The 26,832-nt window shown below is 41.1% G+C and overlaps 3 protein-coding genes across 3 annotated transcripts; all 3 read right to left on the bottom strand.

Annotated features, from left to right (window-relative positions):
• Positions 1-500: 500 nt before the first annotated feature.
• LOC9272504 (uncharacterized) lies at positions 501-5,998 on the bottom strand. The gene is made up of 2 exons (XM_015779097.3): positions 5,874-5,998; positions 501-2,501 (listed from the first exon to the last, which is right to left on the bottom strand). The coding sequence occupies exons 1-2, from the start codon at positions 5,902-5,904 to the stop codon at positions 586-588; spliced, it is 1,947 nt and encodes a 648-aa protein (XP_015634583.1). The 5' UTR covers positions 5,905-5,998; the 3' UTR covers positions 501-585.
• A 5,595-nt stretch (positions 5,999-11,593) lies between these two features.
• LOC107278012 (uncharacterized) lies at positions 11,594-13,095 on the bottom strand. Its single transcript, XM_026025213.2, has one exon. The coding sequence runs from the start codon at positions 13,019-13,021 to the stop codon at positions 11,966-11,968; it is 1,056 nt and encodes a 351-aa protein (XP_025880998.1). The 5' UTR covers positions 13,022-13,095; the 3' UTR covers positions 11,594-11,965.
• Positions 13,096-15,448: 2,353 nt separating this feature from the next.
• On the bottom strand, positions 15,449-22,252 carry LOC136356061 (uncharacterized). The gene is made up of 2 exons (XM_066309481.1): positions 20,287-22,252; positions 15,449-16,569 (listed from the first exon to the last, which is right to left on the bottom strand). The coding sequence occupies exons 1-2, from the start codon at positions 22,250-22,252 to the stop codon at positions 15,449-15,451; spliced, it is 3,087 nt and encodes a 1,028-aa protein (XP_066165578.1).
• Between the last annotated feature and the right edge of the window lie 4,580 nt (positions 22,253-26,832).

Below are 26,832 nucleotides of genomic sequence, written 5' to 3'. Positions count from 1 at the left end.
ATATAGAAAATAGTTGCAATCGGTAATCTCACCCACAGGAAAAAAAAAGTCCTCATACATATGGCTCATAAAATCAACCAAACAAATTCTCTTCCAAACCGTATCTATCGCACAAACAACCAAACAATATCTGGTACGAGCCAGGCTAGACTGATGCAAACAACCAAACGACTGCGTGTGTATCCACTTAACAGGATAAACTCAACCTGGATGAGGAAGATGGGCCATGCTAGGAAGATGCGAGGAACCAAACACACCCTTATTGCGCGGGCATGTGCAAGCGTCATGTGCATGAATGCAGAGGGTACTCCGGGAAGAAAAGCAGTGGAAAAGGAACCACACCCTTTAAATTGGTACACCGTCAAAAAATTTACATGCCCTCTAAATTGGGACAAAGGGAGTAATAGTTAAGGTGACAGGTTTACCAAAATACTCAGTTTAGAGACATCACAAAATGTACCTGACTAATCAAGAACATTAGCATTCTTGCATATCACATATAACAAAGGAAGTGAAAGTTTTATTTCATTGCATAGTATTAATTGATCACCATTACATTATTAATGCAACACATTCCCGACCTAATTATTTGGAGCCGCATGGTGATAAGCATGATAAAATGCTTCCCTTATTCTTTTCCTGTGCCTCAGCAATTGCGAGACGCAGCAACTCATTGTCCTTGATGAGGACATCAATCTCACTTTTCTTTTCCTCCAATGCCGCCTTCAGTTTCCCAGCCTCTTCATCCTTTTCAGCCTTATAATTTTCAAGTTCCTCAAATTTTGACTTCAGCTTATATGCTTCAACCTTCTCAACATCTAATGCTTTCTGGGCTGAATTCTTCTCATCATTTAGGAGAGAATGCTTAGCATCAAGTTCATTATAGGATGCTTGTAGTTGCGATAAAGAAACTTGGATCTTCACCAACTCAGCCCTCAGCCTATCAGCCTCTGCATTCTTGTTGCGCCCTACTTCCTCAGCAGCTTCCTTGCTGACCTGGATTTCCTCTATCTTCCTCTTGAGGTCCCCCATTTCCCTGATGAATTTTTCCTTCTCAGCATCAAATGACTTCACAGCTGTCTCATTTGCCTCTGCCAATGCACCAAGTTCCATCTTGAGCCTTTTAACCTCCAATTCAGACATGCTATGTTTCTGCTCCGCTATTAATATCTCCAACCGAAGCTTATCCTTTTCACCCTCCACCAAATCCTTCTTGACCTGGATTTCCTCCATCTTCCTCTTAACATCCTCCAATTCCTTCGTTATTTTTGCTTTCTCAGCGTCGAATGCCTTCGTAGCCACCTCCTTTGCCTCCACCAATGCACCCAATTCCATCTTGAGATTGTTAGCCTCTACTTCTAATATGCTTTGTTTCTGTTGTGCAGATAAAACATCCAACCGAAGTTTATCATTCCCTACCTCCACTAAATCCTTGTTGGTTTGGATTTCCACCACCTTCCTCTTAAGATCCTCCAATTCCTTTAGGATTTCTGTCTTCTCAACCTCAAATGCCTTTGTGGTGATCTCCTTTGCCTCCTCTAGTGCTCCCAGCTCCTTCTTGAGGCTAGTAACCTCTACTTCAAATTGACCATGTTTCTGCTTCATACTTAAAATCTCTGACCGAAGCTCATCATTTTCACTCTCCACCAAAAGCTTGCTATCCTGAATTTCCTTAACTTTCCTCTTAAGATTGTCTGATTCTTTCATAATGTCTTCCTTCTCGGCAGCAAATGCCTTTGCAGCTGCCTCCTTCGCCTCCACCACTGCTCCCATTACCTGCTTAAGATACTTAACCTCTGCTTCAGACTGGCTGTATTTCTCCTCTGCTGACAAAAGCTCCGACCGAAGCTTACCATTTTCACTTTCCGCTAGATCCTTATTTGTTTTGATTTCCTCCAACTTTGTCTTAAGATCCTCTAGCTCCTTCGTGATTTCTTCATTTTGAGTGTCAAATGCTTTCGCAGCTGCTTCGTTCGCTTCTGTCAATGCACCCAATTCCATCTTAAGCCTCTCAATCTCTGCTTCACATATGTTTAGTTTCTGCTCTGCAACCAAAGCTTCTGACCGAAGCTTATCATTTTCACTCTTAATCATATCCATGTTACCCTGGATTTCCTCTAGCCTACTCTTAAGATCCACAGATTCCATCATCATTTTTGCTTTCTCATCATCAAATGCCTTTGCAGCTACCTCTTTCACCTCTGCCAATGCAACTAATTCCTTCTGAAGCTTCTCAACCTCTGCTGCAGACTGGCTATATTTTTCCTCCGCGGTCAAAACCTCCAACCGAAGCTTATCATTTTCACCCTTCAAGCTCCTCTCCACCTCTTCCTTCTCGCTTGAGATGGCCTGAACCGCCGCCTTCGTCTCCTCCAATTGCTTCTCCAGTTTACCCTTCTCGCCAAGCAGCCTGGTGTTTTTGTGCTCCAACTCCCACACCCTGTCCCCAAGTGTGGAGACTTGGTGTGATAGGGTCCTCACCCTGTCATCTGTGAAGATCTCTGCGCATATGTTTTAGAGGGGCATTAGAATCGCGAATAGATCATATGTATTTATACTATCATCATAAATAACTACTGGTAATAAAACTAATAAATCAACCATTGAGGCCATTTGTACTGGCTAATACTGCTAGTAGAATCTATCAGTATAACTATACCTATACTAATTTGACACTTTCTACGAGCTCCATATATATTAATCAGAAACATCTAGTTATTGGTTATGTGGATCGTATCATCATGATGGTAAGTCTAATCATACCGGTGTCTATAGATATTGTAAGAATCTTTTCCACAGAAATTAAATTAGCATGCGTGGAACAGAATTCAAAGGTATATAACCATACGTAATATTTGGATTGAACGCTCATGTACGGCTGTACCCATATGAATATTCGGAATTGCTATTGAAAGCAACTAAGCAGCCATGCCGTGGTGTCATGTTCGCATTTGCATATAATCTCAGACGTTCACCCATGATGGACGAAGCAGCAATTATGTTTTTCTCAGGTAAACATCTCCATTTACAAATTTCCCTTTTATACAGCTTGATTGAATACAAGATTGTTGGTTATTCATCACATTATCTTGCACTACGTTTTTACTTGAAAAATTTAGTAGCATAATTAGTTGCAATGTAAGACAAAGAGCAAGGAGTTTCTTTTAATATACTAATATCACTGTACGAGTACGTAATATACCGAGATTAGTCGAGAGCGGGCACATGCGAAAATGGTATTCCCTCCGGTTCCATATTTCTTGACGTTTAGAACAAGGTTAAAATCAAACTTTTATAACTTTGACTATCAGTAACTTTAAAGCTATTTAGTTTAAAGGTATTAAAACAACATATATAAATTTGTCTTACAATGTACTACAATAAAAATAAACTAACTTTATTAATTTATTGGCAAAATTTGCTACAGGACACTCAAAAGTTATGTAATTAGCTGGGGGACACCCGAAAAACGTGAATTTGCCTGAGGACACTCTAAAAGTGTGGTAATTTGCCACAGGACACTGGGCACATTAAAATATAATATCCACTGAATTGATGAGAGAGAAACCGCGTAAAATGACAGTTTTGCCCCTTCTCTTCTTCCCCTTCCGCTTGGCGCTTCCATTGACGGCACGCCCGCCGCCGCCACCGCCACCAGCGCAAGCACCAACACCACCCGCGGCTCCATCCTGCGCCGCACCGTCGCCGTCTCCGCCGCCGGCGAGGCAAGCCACCGGGAGAGCTAGCACGCTTGTGCTCTGCTTGACCGGAGATTGTGGAGGAGCCCCTTCCCTTCCTCCCCATCTCTCTCTCTCGTGAAAAATTTCCCATCCCAACCCTAGCTGCGCAGTCGGCGTGGTGAAGGGCAGCGCAGGCGCTGTGCAGCGCGGTGGCGTGGTGCTCGCACGAGGGTGCAGTGCAGGCATGGCGGTGTGGCACACGCGCGGCGGCGAGGCGCAGGCACAGCACGGGCGGAGCACTGGTATGCCACGGAGCTAAGCTGTTGGCAGTGTGCTTGCTGTTCCTGTAACCAGCTACATGGTGGAGATTTGGAGATCATCAGACAGTGTTTTGGCTAGCTTTATTTATGCGCACGGAGAACGATTTCAGATCACATGCAACACAGGATGGAGCCGTGGGTGGTGTTGGTGCTTGCACTGGTGGCGGCGGCGGGCGTGCCGTCGATGGAAGCGCCGAGCGGAAGGGGAAGAAGAGAAGGGGCAAAACTGTCATTTTACGCGGTTTCTCTCTCATCAATTCAGTGGATATTATATTTTAATGTGCCCAGTGTCCTGTGGCAAATTACCACACTTTTAGAGTGTCCTCAGGCAAATTCACGCCTTTCGGGTGTCCCCCAGCCAATTACACAATTTCTAGGTGTCCCAGGGCAAATTTTGCCTAATTTATTGTATATATTATAATAGAAAAACATAGTAAAATATATATTTTGGAGACCGTGTTATTATTCAAAATGTCAAGAATTATGGAACAGGACAGAGTAGGTTATTAGTTAATTACTCGAGCACATTTTGGCGGAGTTGTTTTTCCTAGTATCATTTGCTAAAAAGTATGGAGTTAGAGAATAATTGAATCTCAGATTAGCAGCATACACAAATGACCACAATAATCTTATTAGAGGACTTGATTAAAGTGAAGGTTGAGGCAATGCAATCTTCATCCAATTAATTTATTGGGTCCCACCTCATTAGAAATATAATATTTTTTTTGATAAAACTTAATGGTAGAAATGAAATATTCTAGGACAGAGGAAGTATATTATCTTTAAAAAAGTTAGGCCTATAAGAAATTCTAACATTAATTAGGACAAATTCTAACATTAGTTAGGACAAAGGAAAAATAATATGGCCTTCCACTGGCTGTGAGGTAGAATTAGAATGATATAGTAAAATATAATACATGTAACTGAAATTCCGAAGAAAATAAACACGCAAATATCAGCTAAATCAGATTAAAATAAAACAAAAATACATGTTAGTCAATTTTGAAGAAATACAAGATTCAAAATATAATACCACAAATACTACTCCGTACCTGTCAATTTGAATTTAAGGATCATTAAATCAAGGATATACTTAGTATAGCTTGATACTTGTTAATTCTAAAATTCCTTATTATTAATTTTGTAATAATTAATTTCCTAATTTCGGAATAATGTCAACGACTTCAATACAATAACAAATAGGCAATGACTAATTATAAATTTCTGTATTATTAAATCATAAGAAAAAGCATAATTGAAACTCCAAACGGAGTACAACTCAGTACTTTTTTTTTGACAGGGTACAAGTACTTATTAATACCAGTCACAGAATTATGACATCATGGAAGAACTATACTTGAGATTCCAAGCCAAATACAACTCCATATATGTTACATACAGAATTCAAAATTATTAAATGATTCAAAAGCTATAAACAAGGCGCCAAACAATACTCAGTACTTAATTATTAGTTTTAAATTACTGAATGAAGTCAAGACAAAAACTATACTGAGAGTACCATATGAATAAAAATCAGTACTTACTCATTCAAAAAATTTAAACAATTAAATTAAGAAAACAGATAGCAACAGATGGAATATTGCAACATGTTCTATATAATTTTTTATCACCAAGTTTTATTTATGTTAAATGACTAATAAAATTTATTAATCTTTCCACAGAAAATAAAATTTTTAACCAATACACCCGACACATAATTAAAATCATACGGTTTGTATAATAGTACTAAAAAGCCCGTGCAACGTATTTGTTGGCAACCTTTTGAGATCACCGTAAAAGTAATTCGAGGAGAGAAGAGAGATATGACCACCACACAACGCAGAAGGAAAAAAAAGATGTTGTCTTTGCCCACCCGCAAACCATGATGCGCTCGACGACGACATTGTCGGTCGTTGTTGTCACAAAGGTGCAGGTGGAAGATGCCTCGCTGTCTTGCTGTGCACCCGCTGAAGGATGATGAATGTTTTCCTGCCTCTGCCGAAGTTGCATCGTGAAAATTTATACAAGAGAAGGAGAACTAGAGGATGAAGTATCTATGACTCCCTTGAAGAAGAGGGAAGAATCAAGGGAGAGAAGAGAAGAAGTGTGGGTTCAGCAAAGGTATGGAGTGTCGATGGGGAAGAGTGATGAGTGAATATACGTTTTGTTTTGTACAAAGAAAATTAAACAAGGACAGAGGAGTGCTAGTAATTCAACAAAGGAGAAAAATCACCAGAAAAAAAAACAATATATGCAGAAGGAAGAAAGAAACAAATGAATTCTCATTGGAAATTAAATCAGCAGAGATATATCGATCGTTCATCAATGACTGCAATCGCATGGCATCAAATGTTTTGCTATTTTGATGCTGGCATATTTTTTTGTTTTCTTTTATTTTCTTTCCGTTCCGCGACATAGCTCGATCTCATTATTCTTATTGCTTCGATTGCAAGAAATCAAAGCCATAATGATTATATTCCACCCAAGGTATTGTACTAGCTAGTACCTCCCTTTCTTTTAAAGAAAGGCAAAATGGAAATTCTTGCATCTATCATTCTTTTTGCATATCCTATATGTATATGTATAAAGTTCATCTCCATTGGATGCAATTAAAGCTATTTTCCTTTCTTTTAATTGCACAACATCAAGTCAATAAATTTTATCTATTAGATCAAAATTTAGCGCTCCAAAGTACCTTTGTTATTGGCCACTGCCCATTCGATTTAACTTGGTCGGTTCAGATTGTTTCAGTGTAACACTTGCTTTTATTCCCTCAATTCAATTATCTCTATTCAATCCATAAGTCGATTGGTCACCAATTTTGGACTAGCGTTACCCATATGACATGTTAACGGTCTATTTCAAAAAAGAAGACTAAAAAGACTATACCACCCAATTATGTTATGATCATTAGTTCGTATTGTTAGAATAAGTATCGAATATACTAGTTCTATTTGGTTACAAATGGATTTATAGTTGTAATAGGTGGTAGGGGTATAGTTAGAGTCACACTCTGTAACCCAAAAATCTTTCTTAAATAGAGAGGGGGGCACCACAATATAACCATGTAGACTACAACGTAGGATAAACATGCAGGGAGATGATGATGACGAGGCCATGTACTCGTGGCAGCTAAGGTGCTATATTTATTGGGGAGGAACGCCCATAATCAGAGCCCCTGGGATTAGGTTTCGGCTAACCTCGTTAACAAATATCTTGTGTTCCTATATCGTCATCTGGCATGTCTTGGGTGATGAATAGACGAAGCTATTGAGAAGGTTAGTCGTCGTTCCGCTATATCAACTAACTTTTATAACAAGTAGTAATAGAGCCGAAGGTTTCATCAGATCAAGAAGACATGCGAAGGAAGAAACATGAAGTGCGGTCGTGCATTGACAGAAAATCATCAGTCATGGCAATGAGATTGATGGCGACAACAAGGAAGTTGTAGAGGCGATGACCTCACTGATGATTAGACCTGCTATGATGGAACGTGGCCGAAAGACGAGACCGAGCGTGGCCGAAAACGACTAGAGAGATCGAGTGATAGATCCATGGATGGCACGCTTAGCGTACGCGGTGATCGCGGATCTGTGGTGACAGGGAGGCTGCAGCGGCAGGGCACAACCAACGAGTGTGGAACTGTCACATCCTGATTTTCGTTTCAGGATTTATAAATTATTTAATAAATTATTATTAGAATTCATATTAAATGATCTTTAATTTACAAGTGAAGTTAAATGTGGGAAATAAAATTTCCTAAATATAAAGCATGGATGGATTTAATTTTTATTAAATTCTCCATGTTTAAGTCAACTCTCTGAGATTTTCTCGGATTTTTCAGAGCTCAATTCCTAAATGATACAAAGAACAGTTCAGTAATTATTTGATCAATAATGATCTAATTATAATTGTTAAGTGCTTTTCTTGTTTAAAATCCTTAAATTATAAATTGTTGTTTAAAAGGAATTATTAGAAATGATTTTAAAAGCCTAAAAGAGAAGATCTAATTTTAATTTGTTAAATCTCAACATAAAATTGGGCTAGATAAAATTTTGTTAAATACTTTGCTTAATTCTATAATTCCTAGATTTTTCTGGGATTTATTTGAGCTAAGGAAGTATTTTTAATAAATGGAATTGCATTTCATGAATAATTTAAATTGAAAAAAGTTTTTAAAAGTCTTCTTTTGGCTTTGGGCCGAAAGCCGGCCCAAAACCCTCTCTCTCTCTCTTTCCCTCGGCCCAGTCCGGCCCAATCCGCCGAGCCGCCGCTCTCCTCTCTCTCTCAGCCGCTGACAGGTGGGGCCCGTCTGTCAGGCCTGTCTTCCTCCTCGCGCCGCCGCCGCCGCCCGAAACCCTAGCGCAAGCGCCGCCGTCTCCTTCCAAATTCGGCCGCGTCTTTCCTTCTCCGGCCGAATCGATAGATGGGAAATAATCTCCTCGATCTCCTCTTCCTTTTCTCTTTTGGAATCGTCGCCTAATTCGATATGGAAGTCGATGGATTCGAGATCGAATCGGATTCCTCTCTCTCTCCCGAACCCGAAGTTTCCTTCTCGCCGCCGGCCGCCATGGGCCTTCGCCGCCGCCTCTTAGCCCCTTTAAAAGGACCCCCGGTGTCTCCTCTACCCGCCGCCTCCCTCGCCTTCGTCTCTCGCCATGTGTAGCGCCCTAGCCCCGTGAGCTTTTGCGCCGCCATCGCCGCCGTTCGTCCAGCCGTGCGCCGCCGTCGCTTCGGTCGTCGTCGTCACTCGGGAAGGCCACCGTCGGGATCGCCAAGTCGTCGCCGTCCTCGTCTGTCGCTTCACCGCCGCCGAAGACCGCCGGAGCACCGTCGCCGCCGTCGACCCGATCTTCGCCGCCGTTTTTTCCTCGTCGCCGGCGCCGTCCGTTGCTCTTCCGCCGCCGCTTTGGTCACCGGTGAGTTCGCCTCGTCGCCCTCTACCCGTTGGTGCCCTCCGTTCGCGTCGTCGAGCCGTCGTTCGCCGGCGAGCATGCGCGCCCGAGCCACCCGAGTCGCCGCCGGTGCTGACGTCATCGCTGACGTTGTCGCTGACGTCATCGGGACCGTCCGCCGTGAGCCGGTCGTGGACCGATCGATCTCGGCCGTCCGTTTTGGATAGGGTTGATCTCGGCCGTTCGTTCCCATGAACCGTTGCCGTGCACCCGGTCCACCGCAAACCCTAGCCGCTGACGCAATAATTCCCTTTTCCTTTTCAAAAATAATTCATTATTGCGTCATAATTCAATTAAAATCCATATAAGTGTTTTAATCCGATTTAATCTTTAAAAATTCATAACTAATTCATCTTAACTCAGTTTAATATGGTTCACGTTGCAAAAGTTGTATAAAATAAAGATCTACATATTAAAATTGTCCATAAATTGAATTAAATTTATTTAATTCTTTTTAAATGGGCTTTAATTAGATTTAATCTTGTAAAATTCATAATAAATTCTTTTGAAGTCAGAATGAGGCCGTTCAAGTCTCATAATTCATCTAAAATTATGATCTACATGTTTGTTTACTTTTTATGTATTGTTTATTTGGTTTTTATTAGTCTTTTTCTTCGTTTTGCGTGTTAGCTTGTCGTTTCCATCGTTGCGAAGGTTCGCGAGTGCGCCGGAAGTATTCAAGAAGATTAATTGAAGACCGATTATTGCAAGGCAAGTCACACAGATCCTAAACACAATCCTTTAAACATGTTGATCATATATTTAAATTCTCTATTTATTTCAACTGTGCATTTATTTTCGAATGTCACTGGGTGGTGTGAATCTATTCCTTTGTTATGGCCTGTTTGCATTGATTACTTTAATCCTTGATACCTTGGGTTATTATAATTTGACTAATTGAGCTTTATATATATTGGTTCAACTAGATATTAGATATAATTGCTTAGCCATGCTTAGAAACATTAGCACACTATTGGGATAACTCATGACTCACTGTTGTTTAATGATGGCTTAATGATAGTTCACGATGGTCAATCGTGATTGGTTAATTAATTACTTGCCAACTAAAACTTGATAATGGTGGGTTGTGAGCACATGGTTTTGAGAGTCGTGCTCATGACAATTAAGGACCGGTTCGCGAGCTACTATTGTGAAACATTAACCGTGCCAACCACAAGCCAGCGTGGGCAACGGCTTTACCTTTTGTATAGCATGATTCATTGCGGAGCACCAGACTGAGAAGTGGCGGAGATAAGCCCACGGGGGTCGCTGGGGAGTCCATGCCTCTGGTTTTTGAGGGGGTGATTATGATCCAGGAATGGTGCACTATGGTGAGTTGTGTTATGCAGAGGGTATTGTCACAGCCTCTATTCGGGTACTTTCCAGTATCGCGACGCATGGTAGACATGATGTTGAGGCTGTGTCTTGTGGGTACAGTGGTACACCTCTGGCCAGAGTAAAACTATTCGAATAGCCGTGCCCGCGGTTATGGGCGAGTTGAGCAATGTTTTTCGTGATTAGTCTCACACCTCTCACAATAATTATAGATGTTATACCTGGTAATAATTTGCTTAGCTCCTGGTTTGGAGTTAGATCTGTACAGCCGGGTATGGTTGTTCAGGATGGTTGGGCCTGTGCAGCACGGGTGTGTTGTTCAGTGTTGATTAAAATTTCTAATTAATTACTCCACTGTTTTACTTCTCTTAAATGTTTTGCTAAATGCTGCTTTTGCAAATGAGCCTATATTATGCCATCCTTTGGTATCCTTGTGCACTTGCATATTTGCTGTGTGGCTTGCTGAGTATGTCATATGCTCACCTTGCAATAATCAATCAACCTCAGTTGAAGAAAAAGGATCCAGAAGGAGAAGACGTTTGGCTTAAACCCCAGTTGAGCTGCCTGTGGGAGTGGAGCCGGAGCTTCGCTAGATTTTATTTTCCGCTGCAGTTTTCTTCAAGATGAGGACTAAGTGCCTTATAAGTAAGTATTTATCGTTTTAGTTAATTTGATGAATCTGTATATTAAATTGTCAGTTTGTGTACCTCGGTTGATTCCTGGACGAGGATCTTATGCACAAATAAGTTCGGAAATTACTAGTGAATTTCCGGGCGTGACAGGAACCATGTGGTGTACGTGCAGGTCTAATGACGACGGGGTCGTGAGCGGTGAACATAAGGGTATTCATAGTGCGTCCCACACAATACAATACAACTATCTTAACATACCAATACAAAACAAAAAGACTAGAATATCCTTACTTTATCAAATTCCAATACAACTATTTCTCACTTTATCTATTCACAATACAATTATTCTCTACTTTCACAAACTCCAATATACTTTCACAAACTCCGATGCTACGATTACTCTAAAAATGAACTTTTATTTTGGGACAAATGAAAGAAATTAAAAATGAACTTATTATGAGATGGAAGAAGTATATAGTAACCAACAGGATGTTGAGAGCCCAAACGTGTATAAAATCCTCGTGTACTGTTTTGTTTGATGTCCATGCTTTTGCTGATCATGACCTTCTATCAATAGACCAGGACACCAATCCTCACCAGGTATAATATGCATGTATTTATACTACCCAAGTGAGAGAGCCATGCATATATAATTGAAAAGATAAATTTGCTCCATGTATTACGATAAGGAATCTCACATTTACAGTTTATTTCTAAAAATTGTAAACCCATTCCAAAGGACCAATTTATTTTATTGTTTTCAAGTGGATAGAAACAGGTCGCACCAAAAGGGCCACCCTAGCTTCTGGACGATCCATAGAGATATAAATGTTTCAAGAAAGTATATCATCCAAATATTCTCCTTGAGCCTCTCAACTTCTGCTCCTGGCAGACTATGTTTTTGTTCTGCAGTGAAAACCTCTAACCAAAGCTTTCATTTTCAGCCTTCATGAAATCTGCACCCTTGATTTCCATCAATTCCCCCTTCATGTCCCCGGATTCCTTCTTGATTTAGCATGCTTTATTCTCCTCTACTAACACATCTAATTCAAGCAAGCAATGTTTCTGCCTGCTGTCAAGATCTCCAACTGAATCTTATCATTTTCATCCTTCATCAAATCCATGCTAGTCGGAATTTCCTCCACATTCATCAAATGGTTTTCCAATTCCTTCATAGTTTCTGCCTTTTCAGCACCAAATGCATTTGCAGCTACCTCTTTCTTGTGTGCCATTACCCTCAGTTCCATCATGAGCCTCTCAACCTCCAACCAAAGCTTATTATTTTCAATCATCACCTTATCACAGTCAGCCTCCAATTCCTGAATCTTTGCTAGAGCTGTCTTAAGCCCAGATTCCAAAGATGCGGCCCTCGCATCCATTTCTGCCTTCTGGACCCCAAGGACCCTCAATTCCTCCATCTTATCCTTAATTTTCTTCTCCGCTTCTAGTTGGTATGTATCGGCAGCATTCATGACCACCAAAACCGCCATCCTCGCATCCTCCAGGTCCTCCACCATTGTTTTAATTTGCTTCCTTGCTACTTCTTGGTACGTATCAGCAGCGTTTATTAACAGGAGGCCTGCCTTTCTCGTGTTTGCCAATTCCTCTTTCTTTGTTCTAATTTGCTTCTCTGCTACTTGTTGGTACGTATCGGCAGCATTCATGAACAGCTGGCCCGCCTTCCTCGTGTTCTCCCGTTGCTTCACTAGCTCACTGGACAGTTTGGTGTTTTGGTGCTCTAACTCCCGCACCCGGTACTCCAGTGCGGAGACCTTTCTTGAGGACTCATGAGCCACCCTCATCTTCTCATCTAATAGATTGGTGTTTTCATAACCCAACCTCCTCACCCTGCTCTCCAGGTCACGCTTCTCACTGGACAGTCTAGAGTTTTGTTGCTCCAACTGCCAGTTTTGGTTCTCCAACTGGCTTTTTTGTCTCTCCAACTCCAGCACCCTGTGGTAGTGCCACCACCAGACCCTGCAGCGAATGTTTGAGAGGGTATTAGAGAAGAGAGATGGGACGACCATGCTACGTATGTGCATGGGAATTGGATCGATTTGAAAAAATAAAAATGATGTCCACTCGAATACATGTTCCATGAAATGTTGTAGACATTTGGAGGAGAGAAGTTGATGACAAATTGCAGCTGCTGTTGTCAAGGACTTGTTGGAGGTCAAAGACGCCTTCCCGTGTCAATGGAATGAAGCTGCCTTGGGTATATATTGAGGGAAGAGGCATAAGATTGACGGGTGGAATGCGTTGAGTGCCTGTGAAGAAGAGGATGGAGTGTCGGTGAGGAAGAGAAAAGAAGCAGAGGGAAGGAATGGAGTACTGGTGAAGCGAAGTCACTATGAGATGGTTGTTGATATTTCTTAACAACGTTAATAGAAATATAATTTCCAGCAATGATGCTCGAAATATTACTCGGTATTCTTTACGGTTACAGATATAATCCGCAAGCGCTCGGATATACCGCTGTAGCATTTTACCTGAAAGTATTCCAAGGTAACATATTTATTTAATGCCATGGGAAGATATGGTAAGAGAGTACTATACTAATAATATATATCTCTTGTATAGATAAAGTCTAATGTAGGGATTAATCATTTTAGGGATAAAGATAGATTGACACACAAGGAACTAAACAAAAATATTCTCACTAAAATAATAATCTAAGCTAAGTGGAGAAAGAATAAGAAAAGAATCATTTATGTACTTATAATATATAATATATAGTCATTTTAGTCTACACTTGCTATTGTATAATTATGCAGCCAATAGCCCATAACTATGCCCTCCTAGTATATCGAGAAACCATCACTTATTGCCAAGTTCTTTACGATAATCTGCCATGGCCATCCAACTGGTAATAGATACAGAGGAGTACCCATACCAGAAAAATCTCTGAGCCTTATATACGCCATAGTACGAAAAAATCAGACCGGGCCAACGGTTGAACTGGAAAAAACCGGAACTAGCGACCTTGGCGGCTCAGTTCAGCAAAAAGATCGTCCCTAAGACAATATGCTCTATGCTTTTAGATTCACGATGTTCATAAAAAAGGGGGGCATGTGTTTAGACCCAAATTTAGCACCTATGGACGAAATAGGGGAAAATTGCAAAAGTTTGGAAAATGCCGGGTTTCCTTCACAGGGTCGGTTAGACCGCAGGTATGTGAGTGGTCTGACCAGATAGTAGGGCCGGTCTGACCGCAGGTATATGGCCGGTCTGGCCGCAGATATATGGCCGGTCAGACCGTCAGGGTCCCAGCCCAAGTCTGTTTTCATCGGGTCTCGAGTTTCCTTGCTTGGGAAGGCATGTTTCGGGTTTCCTTTGGTTTCTATCCCGAGTTAGACATGGAGGAGGGCCTGTAAAGGGCAAGACCAACCCCTATTTAAGAGAAAAGGCCGGTTCAATTGTAATCCCCCGAATACAATCTACTTAAATCGTTCTTTTACCATGTTTTCTATTTTACCCTAGTTTTAGTCCATCTTTGTCGATTTGCACTGTAAATCATCTGCCGCCGCTGCGAGAGTGCGACACCTCTCTGTAGGTTTGTCCTGGAAACCTTCCGTTTTGCCCATGAGACGGATAGTTATCCTCATATTGATCTAAATTGGTCTAGAGGCTGATTTTGATATCTAAATCGGCTCCGCTAGCCGGTTTAGCTGTTTTTCTAAAAAAACCCATCTTGATTTGACCGATTGGCAAGATCGAGGTGGTTGGCGACTCCATAGCACCGCAAAGCGTTTAGGTGTTGCGATCGTGCTTGTCGACTTGTCAAAAAAGTTGCCAACACACCCCTCCTTTTGTGCATGTTGCCTAAAAAAGATTGACGTGATAGATCGATATGAAATATATCATTTCATAAACATGTAAATTCAAATTCTACGTATATAAGTAGAAACAAAAATAACAAATTTTACTGTAAATAGTACGTACTGTTTATATGCATATTTGTTATTTTTTGAATTTGAATTTTTCATATTTGATAATATATATTTTATATTGATATATCGTATCAATATTTTTTTTGAAATTTTTGATACCTATCTAATTGACATGCAAAAATGAGGATAAATATACGGAAAAAAAATCAACGGAGTTGATTTGACTCCCAGTTTAACCCATGTATATATACCGGAGTATGTCCCCTCGTTGATTGCATATCATCTAAATAATTATAAAAAAATTAAGAAAAACATGCAAGACCAAATTCGATTTCTACTAGTTACAACAAAAAGAACAAATTAAACTGATAGTTATCATACGTTTGCAGTTATATTTGTTATTTTTGTTATAACTTCTAGAAGTTGAATTTGCCTTTGCATTTTTGTGGAGTGATATATTAATTTCATATTAAGCTATCTTGTATTTTTTTTTAATTTTTTTAGAGGATATGCTCTCAAGAGATGAAATCACTTTTCCATATATACCTGCCAAATCATCCATCCATTGGGATGTTCCGGTGTTGCAGACTTGTAGGCCCAAAAAAACAAAAATGAGACAGAGTCTACCTCAGTAAACTATACCATAACAGTAGCATATTCAGCACACTTAAAATGCTGCTTAGTTTTGTTTATACGATACAGCCCAGCGTGTTCAGCCAACAGCCACACCAGCGTGATGAGCTCACCACCACTGTTGAGCTGCTTCGCATGCGACTCCCTGCTGCACCGGTTGCCGGCGTACAGCAGCATCTCCACCCACACCTCGAAGATCACCGGCAACAACAACCCGCCGCCGCCGCCGTCCGACGACATCCGCCGCTCCTTCTCCTTCAGCAGCAGCTCGTCGGCGAGCAGAGCGCCGGCGAAGACGCCATGGCTCCTCACATTCTGATCGCCATTGTAGGCGTTGTCACGTAGCATCGCCGCCAGCTTCTTCCTCTCCGGCGTCCTGGAGGCGGAGGTCGGGTCGTCGACGTGCAGCTGGAACAGCTTGGTGACCATGCTTAGGACGTCGATGAAGCGGCCGCTGGAGGAAGAAGACGATGATTCGTGGGTGTCCTTGCGTTCCCGCCATATTCTGGCCATGTCTTCGCATGTCACCTGGTACAGCCTCCGGAGCACGAGGCCCGGGAGCATGTCGGGGCGGATGGCGACGAGGAACATCATGTAGTTGGACAGCGCGCGGACGGCCTCCGCGAGCCGCCGCGCCGCCGCCGCCCTGTCTCCGGCGTTGGCTATGGCTGCAGAAGATCGGTCACCGCCGCCGCTGACGGCGAGGTAGATGTCCGTGGCGACGTGCCAGGTGAGGATGCCTTGGTGGAACTCCTCGCCGAGGCTGGCGGCGAGGTCGCCGTGGAGTCCGTGGCGCCGGAGCGCGCGCTGGCCTCTCGTCGTCCTGATGGCGTCGAGCTCGGTGGTCGACATGGAGTCCACGCCCCTCAACATGTTCTGGATGTATCCGAACACGTGCTCCTTGACCTCGTCGGAGATGACGATGCTGCCGGCGTTGACGTGCCTGTTCCACCAGCTCCCGAGCCCGGCGGAGGCGCCCACGCGGCGGAACCCGGCGAATAAGAGGAGGGCGAGCTGGAGGGAGAAGCTGACCAGCAGCAGGATCTCGATCGCCCATTCGTTCAGGAGGTGCATCACCCCTCCTCCCGCCATTGTTGCTGGCTGCGCCAGCTTCAATTCAATGTCTACATGGACATGGTTAACAACCAAGTTGCTCACAAGTGTCCATCGTGTAATCCCAAAAAACTTGCAAGTTTCATACATGTACAGCAGTAAGAAAAAGGACTGTATCAAGTTGATGTGGTTGAGGGTGCCGTGGTTGAGAAAGTGATTTCATCTCTAGATGAGATATCCTCTCGTTTCATTCATGCCACTAAATAGGTATTAAAAAATTAGAAAAAAATTAGCAACATATATTAATATGAAATATATCACTCCACAAATATGCAAGTTTAAATTTAACTTATACAAGTTGTAACAAAAATAATAAATATAGTTGTGAACGTGCGATAAACTTGTTCTTTTTGTTGCAACTTGTACAAGTTGAATTTGGTTATGCATGTTTGCGGAGTGATATATTTCATATTCATCTATGTTGTTAATTTTTTTTATTGTTTTAATAACTATTTTATATAACATATAAACAACAAGTGATGTCCCCTCGAGGAATATATTAATCCACATCCGATGTGGTTGGTACTTTATGGAAGCAGCTACGTGAGTACCTAATCAGATGAAGTCCATTCTTATAGGCCCACACATCATAGTCACACATTATTCTGACGTGAAGTACTGCTCCATCTCTATTCTTGTTTTTTCCCTTCTTTTTTTGATAGTGGAGATATAGCTTTGACCATTATTTCATTTTTTATATAAATATATGATGTTTCGACGTATGTTCCACTATTCAACTTATTGATAAAAATCTGTGTAAATACAAAAAAAATATAATCATGCTAAAAATATCTTAAATAATAAAATATACCACAAAAAAATAAATAATACTTAACTTTTTTCAATAGTATGAATTGTCAAACATATGTCTAATAAGTGTTTTTATATTTAGAAGTAGATGGAGTATTACTTAATTTATCTGAGATGTAATATTTATAGCAACACAAATAGTGGTTTAAATTTTTAAAAGAAATATAGATGGTTGAAGTGTACGTTGAATGAACAAAGAAGTGTCGACTACGGATTTTAGAATATCGGACAGAAAGGACAAGAGCAGTACACTTCAATACTTCATAGACATGGTAAACGAAGACGTGAAAATATTCGGTCAACTCCATGTATCAACTAGGAGTAGTTATCTTCCTACTTTCGTGTAAACATGTTTTTCTCCCTTAATTAAGAAAATATCCCTATATTGTTGTATGTCTTCTTAAATACTCCATATCCAAGTTTTAAGTTTTGACAATATAACTCTCCATAACCAAGTTCAAATTCGACATGTATAAATTAAAAACAGAATAATAATCTTTCATTTGTCATTTGCAGATTTTATTACTACCATTTCTCACTGCTTCACGTGATCAGCAGCAAGTGACCATGTGATCATCATCCTAAGTTTATAACTATTGTCAATGAATAAATTGGAGAAGGGGGGATTAGTTAATGAATTCAGTTTCTATCATGTGTGCGTCGTTGTCTTTCGTGTCGTTGTTGGCCAGAGGCCAACCGGCCGGGTTCCGTTAAGTTCCACCAGAAAAGTACGTATGAAGCTATATTTGCCTTTGGAAAATATATTCATGTTTTACTTAACATCTTTCGTGGGCAGACAAGCAACATATCCAAAGCACATGTGTCTGACCTTAGTTTTGTTTCTAATGATATATTTATTAAAACCATTAAAATATTATGACATCAAAGTATCTCCAAATATAAATCTATTAACTAATGTTGCGTTTTTCTTTTTTCTAAATCTAGTTTTCTTTAAGTTCAACTAACTTACGAAAAATATAGCAACAACTATGACCTGAAATTAGTTTTTATTAAATATATTTTGATAGTATATTTGTTTTGTATTAAAAATTTTGCTAGCTATATTTTTCTGTAAAATTGATCAAACATAAATAAGTTTGATAAAGATTTAAACCATTTATAATATTAAGAGGAGGGGAAGATATTAAATATTAATTAAAGGAATAGTGTTATGGCAGGGTATGACGGAGACTATAGGGAGTCAAGTGGATGGCGGTCTTCTTTGGAAAAATATCAAATGGAAGGAGGTTTGGTGAGCAGAGAACTTGCGTGGACTAAAGCTCGTCAACGGCTCTAGTTCTTCAATTAAGCAGACCAGATGGGTTGAACAAACGGCTCCAATTTCTACTCATATCATATTATAAGTAGTTTAATTTTTTTAAAAATTTTTTTAAGTTTGATTAAATAAACATATTATCAAAATATATTTAATTTTAAATTTAATAAAACTATTTGGTGTTATTACTAATTTCTTTTATAAACTTAGTCAAGAAAACTAAACGACTTATAATATACAATGGAAAAAGTATCTTATAATAATAATGTAAGGATTATCCCTGGGCCAAGTCACGTCCATCTCTGAAAATGGTTGCTAAATCTGTTATATGAGACATGGTATGATGTTGGGCTTTGTAGACACCGTGTATGACTATGAGACGACGTATTGCAATGTACTTCCTCCGTTTCATATTATAAGTTGCTTTACTTTTTTTTAGTTATTTTTTTAGTTTGATCAAGTTTATAGGAAAAATTAGCAACATTTTATAACATCAAATTAGTTTTATTAAATTTAACATTGAATATATTTAGATAATATGTTTTTTATTGAAAATGTTAGTATATTTTGCTATAAACTTGGTCAAACTTAAATAAATTTGACTAAAAAAAGTCAAATGATTTATAATATAAAACGGAGGGAGTACTAATTTGATGTCTTGAAAAACGATGTAACTTAATTAATTACTGTTTTTTAATAGATAATGTCGTTTATCATATAGTACACGTTTGACCGTGATCTCATCAAAATAATTATGAAATTATCATTTATTTTATTGTGAGTTGTTTTATTACTTCAAGTATTTTAAGCGCAATTCGCAATTTATATCTTATGCATTTGCATAAAATTTTTGAATAAGACGAATAATTAAACATGTGTTTAAAAGTCAACAACGTTATCTAATAAAAAATGGAGGGACTATGTAGTAACGAAACCGACTGAGTTGCGTTGACTTCCTTCATACAAGTATGATAGGTATATTTGTCTTTGGAAAAATATAATCGTGCTTTACTTTACCTCTTGCATGGTCAGACAACATCTCCAAACACATGTTTGACCTCAGATTGTTTCTAATAATATATTTATTAAAACCATTAAAAGTGGAGGAGAGGCAGAGGGGTTACCCGCTCTCTCTCTCTCTCTCTCTTCACTCTAAAACCCTAAACCTAAGTCGCTCTATCGATTCGACGTTGTAAAGGGTTCATGAGGTATCTCTACAATTTTCTTTTTTTTTTTTTTTTGCATCAGCAGGAAGCTCAGGGCAAAGTAGAGCAAAAAGAGGAAGAACAGAAGAAAAGCAGAAGAAGAAAGAAAAGGAAAGCAAGAACGGCAAGCAAATGAATTCAGCAAATTGGCTTCAATGGCTTTACAAACAAGGTCAGTTAGATTAATTTTCGCATTAAACAGAGATGATCATGTTTAGGCTAAGATACAAAGTAATAAAGTATGATTAAACTCTAACAATATGATAAGTCCCCGTACCTTTTCTAAGACCTTAGAAAATCTCAAAAAGTAAAATATTACTCATAGTCATATGCCAATATAGACATTAACCTGCATTATTCATTGCCGTGCTCCTTTTTTGCTTTTGCTAATTGTTGAAAGTGCTCAATCATTAGCCAGACGATGGTCAAAAACTCACCGCCAGCGTTGAGCTTCTTGGCATGTGATTCCCTATTGCAGCGGTTGGCTGCATACATCAGAAAATCTATCCACAGGTCAAACAACACATCAATTGGATCTTCATCCTTCCATTTGTACAGTGTGTCAGCAACAATTCTTGCATACCTGAGACGAGGAACTTTAGGGCCAGGTTGTACTTCCCTTTTGTCAATATTGAGTAGTTTGCCAGCTACCTGCTCTGTCTGTTTGAGCCTAAGGGATCTTTGCCCACCATGCTTCACTTCATTAGTGAAACCATTAGATGCTCTGCATGATTCGATTATGTTTTTTTTTGTCATCTCGTACAGCCATTTATGTGGGAGTCCCGGTAGCATTTCTGGGCGATCCACAAAGAGGAACATCATATAGTTGGACATCGCCCTGATTGCCTCTACAGTTGGCCCTTCCTTCCCTATTTTAGCGAGGAATAAGTCTGTGGCGATGTGCCAAATAAGGATGCTCTCATGGAAGTCAACACCATGAAACCTCTTCAGGTTCTTGAACTGCTCAGGGCGAGTCCCGCTGCCCATGTCCTCACCCATTGCCAGCATCCCCCAGTTATGCCTCAGTAAGCCCATAGTGTTCAAATCATTTGGTGCAAATCTCTCATGCATATCTTGCAAAGTTGTCTTGACCTTGTCTGGAATTTCGAGATTTGACGAGCAATGCTGCATATCCAACCAGTCAGCGAAGCCCACCAGAGTGGACAAATCGTTGAGCGTCTTGAACCAATGGTGACTTGTTGTCGCTTTGGTGATCTTATGATAGCATGAGTGCAGCATGTTGTACTGCCCCATCCTTCCCGACCACCTCCTTGAATTTCTTGAAAAAACAATCTTGATTGCTCTGCGGAAAGAGAGAACTGTGTACCGAAGCCGATGCCATCTTCCGCTGCAGAGAGCTACATGTCGAAGCCAGCTCCAGCGTGTGTCACAGAGGAACACTAGCCCCCAAGTAGACCAAAGTGATCTCAACAGCGACCTCGTCTCTAGGACGAGAGCGCCGCCCAACAAGACATATGTGATCATGACATCGATTCGGTTGTGGCCACCTTTGCCACTGAAATGAAACAGTAAGAGTGAGGCAATGATGGTGATCGGCGCCATGATGCGGATGATGTATCCTAAGCTAGTGTGAATCACATATGCCTTGGTGTACAAGATGTCATACATGAGGGAGAGCTCCATCTCCATCACTGTCCACATGCTCTTGTGATCTTTATCTTGCATAAGAAGGTCCCCAATTACTTTACTGTCAGGATTATCTGAATCATCATCATCATTGATGATCACAGAATCAACTATCCCACGCTCGCATACGTGGAACAAGGAGTGAGCTCGATGCAGAAGCAACTCATCATTGGAACCATGATTGTCACCAAGGTGGCGAGGATGCTCATACTTGATATAGAAATGCTGGTGCTTGTCACGCTGTACAAGCTTGAGGTAGTTCCCGATGGTGCTGAAGTTGGACCACCAGAGCGCGTACGTCCTCTCCCCGTACTTGGCGGTGCCTACCACGGACATCAGGATGGCAGCCACCACGATCATCATCCCGTTGCCGGCGATGTTCTTGTAGAGGACATACCCTACTCCGAGGACCTGTACGACAAGAGTCACGAGGTGACGCTTCCAGAGCTTGTTGTCCTCGAGGGAGTAGGCGGTGATGTTGTCTGGGCCGCCAAGGTGCAGCAGGAGGAATGGTGCCCAGAACGCAACCAGGTTGTGCTCTCGTGCGGTGCTGCTCAGGGAAAGATTACCGACGGCGTATATTGCGGTCGAGTCGGCCAGCTGGTACGCCAGCCAGAGGATGAACCTCTCCACCGGCGTAGCTTCGCGCCGGCGTACCCCGGCGAAGATGTGGAGGACAACCTGCAACGTGAGGCTCAAGAGCACCAGGATCTGGGTCGCCCACTGGTTCCACAAATCCATCGGCCCTCGTGCCATTGTTGCGATCAATCTTCAGGAGATCCTGCAACAGAACTGCACTAGTACGAAATTGAGAGATGTCTGCGTGTGACACTGTTAATTAGCAACATGAATGGAAAAAGCATGTAAGGAGCCTAGCCTAGCTATATGATGCTCGAATTAGTATAGTGCAGAAACAAAGAACCGTCATACAATGTCAAGGCTGCGCCTGATTGAGAGCTATATACGGGAGGAGCTTCCTAAGCAACAAACAATATGACGAGCTTCACATCCACTTTCAACAAGAAGTCAAAGAAACAGCAAAAAAGTTCAGAATATTGATGAATCACCCATGTGCCCTGTTCATGTGACTGTACATGGTTGCATCTCACGGATCAACCCCATCAAGTTAGTTCTTCGTCAGTAGTAAAAAATTTGGGTTCACGCGATTAAGTAGTTAAGTACAGCTCCAGACATGTGCCGCTTTGCCAATTGCACCGTGTTGTTAATCGATCTGATATTGTTTAACTAGTAGGGAATCACGGTGATGCAATTAGATGCCAGAAATAGGAACGTAACGTGGGCCCTAGGTTTTGTACATCGGAGACCTCATGTATTTATAATACTATTTTATAAATCAGTAGATTGCACACACATGGAAAATTACATATCATGTTTAACTGACATCGTTATAAAGGTCTCACTATACATTAATAATACTAGAGTTGCCCGAGTAGAACTCAAATAAAAAAGACCAAACATGGTTGATTACCATACCAAACACCAAAAGGAGTAGATGACATAGTGGAAAAGAAGCTGCGATGGTCCATCTTATTCCACAGGCGATGACTGGAGAAACCTAGGTCCCTACTCTATCTTCTTCGGCTCCTCCTCGTCCATGTAGCATTTGTACGGGTGGAATCCTACCTGTACTCAGTAAGCCAATACTACATAATGCATTAGTACACATAAGGGGTTCAAAGAATAGCTTGGTTTATTAACATAAAGCTAGATTTCACAAACCTATCACTTGGCAGTTTTAAATAAAAAAGTTGAAGTTGTTGTTAATTAAGGAAGGTTCATCCACCTTCTCCAAGCTTCACTTGGTTCGGTTTACCCTCGTATCTAGGTTCCCACATTTCTCACCATTCTGACCTTCCTACACGTCAGGAGAGGTCACACAATCGTTTCCAATACTATTCTAAGTAGAATTAAAACTTATGAGGCTAGTCAAGACTAGTACACGTCCCGACGCTCACACTGCAGTGTATGTATGCTTTTAATCTCGCACTCCATGGCACTCCAACCAATGCCATCGGGAATGTCTTGTTTTAGAAGAATTCCAGTGAAAGTTTTATCGAAATCCGATTTAAAACGAGTGAGTTATGGCATTTCAAATATTTAAATTTGAAATAAATCAGATTAATTGCAAAAATTCCCTGTTCAGTTATTCTATGTTTTGTAAGAGTTATTTTTCGGAAGAAAACCTTTTTTTTTCAGTGACAGCGTTATACCACAGTATTTTATTTAGAGAACATTTATTTTTAGAAGGAAAAACACTAAACTATTGATAGGTGGGTCTATGGTCAACTTGACTTGGTCAAAATTTGACTATCAAGGATCTGGGGCCCACATGTTAGTGTCATAGCAGTTAAACAAGGTTTTAAATCCATTTTACAAACTACGGTTGGCTCGCACGGCGGCTGGCCAGGGTGGAGGCCGATGCGCGTGAAGTGAGGGTCGTGGCGACCTCGTCCGTCCCCTGAGCGGTGGAGGTGGGGGCTCAGGACGGGCATGTGTTGATGCGAAAACACGAGGCCTCTGCTTAATTTCAGTGCAGGTCCAAAAATCTTGCTTTTAGGTTCGCGAGCGTGCCAGTTGATTTGATCCTGCAATCAACAAGGAATAAAGATAAAGAAACCGCGGATAAATCCATAAATGATAGCCGATCGGCCAGTTGCCGATGAGATATCATTTATCTCCGAGCCGATGTCATATTTAAATCGATCGGCAGATATAAATAAGTAAGAAAGAACTAAATCTATTCGATCGGCTGTAGATATTAACATTATATAATCCTTATGTTGATATGTATTTAAGTCAGTGATTGGGATAGATCGGTCGCCATGCCGAGACAGTATAAATCACTTTGATCGAAATATATATCAACAACGAGATTATAGATATTTATAGCATAGCCGATCAGATAGATCTAGCATGTATCACCTAATACTCCGATACCACTCTATATTAAGATATTAATTAACACAAGTAAAATATATCAAACATGGAGCTTAATATACCTAAGAGCAACAAGATCTTAACATAAAGGGCAGATCTAGCATGTCAATTAAGCACATAAAATATGAGGCTAAATCAGGTAAGATAGGCTGAAACCCCGATGCTACCCTAATTGGCAACCAAAAGTAGGCTAGAGATTGAGATTCTAATCACGACTTATAAGATCAAACTCAACTGATGCAGCTATAAGTATGAAAAGAAGGACAATATCTAGATAATCAAGCCGTTGATTGTCTCATAGGGTGGTGGATATCCTATATAATCTAAGTCAACGTTGATATTTAACTTGATCGGTCGCCTTCTAACAACAGATGTTAGCCGATTGAAGGTTAAATAACAATATTGCACAGGATTATATAGAATACATGATAACTCGACGAATTACATAAACAGGATTAGAGTATCATAAAGATGGAAGCACTAATCCCGAGAACGCAAGCCGCCATAACAAGTTTTACCTCTAGTTGAAGATCAAAACCGATGCAGCTCGACCCAGAAGTAAGAACTCGTCGAAACAAACGAAAGTAAAACGGTGGCGATGCGCCGAGATTGTATTGAACGTGTGTTAGATTGATTACATGGGGCTCGGGGTCTATTTATCCCCGAGATTACAAAATATGTCCATGTCAGACACGACTCTTATCTCTAACGAACTCTAAAATACCATAAGTCTTTGCGGCAGACTTTTGCCCAAATATATCTCTAAAGAAATTACATGAAATATCCTAATTAATAGATACAATTGCCTTCTCAGGACTCAATCCGTGCGTGGCAATCTTCATGAAGCACATTAACTCAACCCGACAACGTGTACCGTGTCACATTGTCGGATTCGGCTTAATCGACTAACCTTGTCCAACTCGGACCCTGCCGATCACGGTCGCAGCCGAATCGGACTTTAGCCGATCCTTTCTCTATTTCCGAAACGATTTCCATCTTGGATTCCACCTCAGTTTTATCTTTGTCTCTGATACTGAAATTACCAAATTTGGTTGTTAACACATGCCCCCCAAGTCCGGAATATTTGGTAATGTTTCGGATTTGCCATATCTGCTTCTCCAAGAATATCGCTCGTTGCTGTTTTTCCGACCGTTACCGCAGCGCTTTAAATACTAACCGTCACCCCTAAGAAACTTCACACCGTCACCTCCGTTTTCACCGCTTAAGCCAAACTCATCTTTTCTCTCTCCGGCGATCCCCTCGGCGCACCACATGACCCCAAGGCGATTTCCCTTCTGGCCAAATCTCCGCCTGTGGCGATGTCAACTTCCGCCAGCCCGTCTATCGCGCCATCGGCCAAATACACAGAGGTAAGTATCCATCGGCTAGATCCTCTCCTTTCGCAATAGATTGGTTCTTCTTTGTCTCATCTTGTTTTCTTCTTCTCTATTCTTGTTTGCATCTGTAGCATCTGTCCAATCTGGTCGCGATTCCTAGCCTGTCGCATGAGCATCACTATTTTCTTGGTCCGATTGGCAACCCTGATCCTATTGAGTTCATCATCGCTGAAACCAATAGGATTCCTTTTAGATTGGCCAACCCGAATCTAGGTCACTGGAAGAACATGTTCAAGTCTTGGCCCTCTCTTGAGAAAACTTCCCCCGAGAAGAGTTGGACTGTGTGGTATAAGCATATATCGGCTAGCAAGCAAGTTCATTAGGACGAATTAGGGATCGGCCAAGCGCTTGCTCTTACTCTAGCAAATTCGGCCAAGGATGAACCTCTGATGGCTTCCGCAGCATACTTTTGGTCCAACACTTTCAATGCTTTCTTGTTCAACCAAGGGCCAATGACCCCAACTCTGATCGACATCACTATGATTACTGTGTTAGATGTGACTTCATCGGCTAACCCCATAAGCCTAAACACCAAGAACCAGTTTGACTTCAGGACCAAGAGCATAGGGGGCGGGTCTGGCTATGTAGCAGCATACATGGGCAAGGGATCTGTCACCCCTCGAGAACACACTGCCTTTCTCATTATGTGGCTCAAGAAGTTTCTCTTTTGTGGATCGAGCTGTGGTCCGACTACCAACTGGCAATTCTTAGCCGAAGCCCTTGAAACCAAAAGGCAATTTCTCTTGGGCAAAATCCTTCTTGGCTATCAATACGAAATGTTGAGCAATGCATCGGCCAAGATAGCCATAGGCTCAGTAGTGGGTGCAGGTGGACCATGGTGGCTGCTGCAAACATGGCTCAACCTTGTTGTCATGAAGGTTGTGAATCGGCCACTTCTGATAGATGCACAATTCCCGAGGCTGGAGCCGATCACAGGTGATGATGGAGAAGAACTCACTCACCGCCGATGTATGTCATATG

Source organism: Oryza sativa, chromosome 4 (assembly GCF_034140825.1).
Source record: "Oryza sativa Japonica Group chromosome 4, ASM3414082v1".
Taxonomy (NCBI): Eukaryota; Viridiplantae; Streptophyta; class Magnoliopsida; order Poales; family Poaceae; genus Oryza; species Oryza sativa.
The sequence above is the reverse complement of the archived record's forward strand: the minus strand, read 5'-3'. Positions and strand labels throughout refer to the sequence as shown.

Excerpts from the sequence above, each read along its gene's own strand:
- LOC9272504 (XM_015779097.3), bottom strand. The coding sequence starts at position 5,904 with ATGTCGTCGTCGAGCGCATCATGGTTTGCGG. Across the intron at positions 2,502-5,873 it reads GAGCGCATCATGGTTTGCGG|AGATCTTCACAGATGACAGG; the intron begins GTGGGCAAAGAC and ends ACATATGCGCAG.
- LOC107278012 (XM_026025213.2), bottom strand. The coding sequence starts at position 13,021 with ATGGAACATGTATTCGAGTGGACATCATTTTTATTTTTTCAAATCGAT.
- LOC136356061 (XM_066309481.1), bottom strand. The coding sequence starts at position 22,252 with ATGGCACGAGGGCCGATGGATTTGTGGAACCAGTGGGCGACCCAGATC. Across the intron at positions 16,570-20,286 it reads CAAGAAGCTCAACGCTGGCG|ACATTGAATTGAAGCTGGCG; the intron begins GTGAGTTTTTGA and ends ATGTCCATGTAG.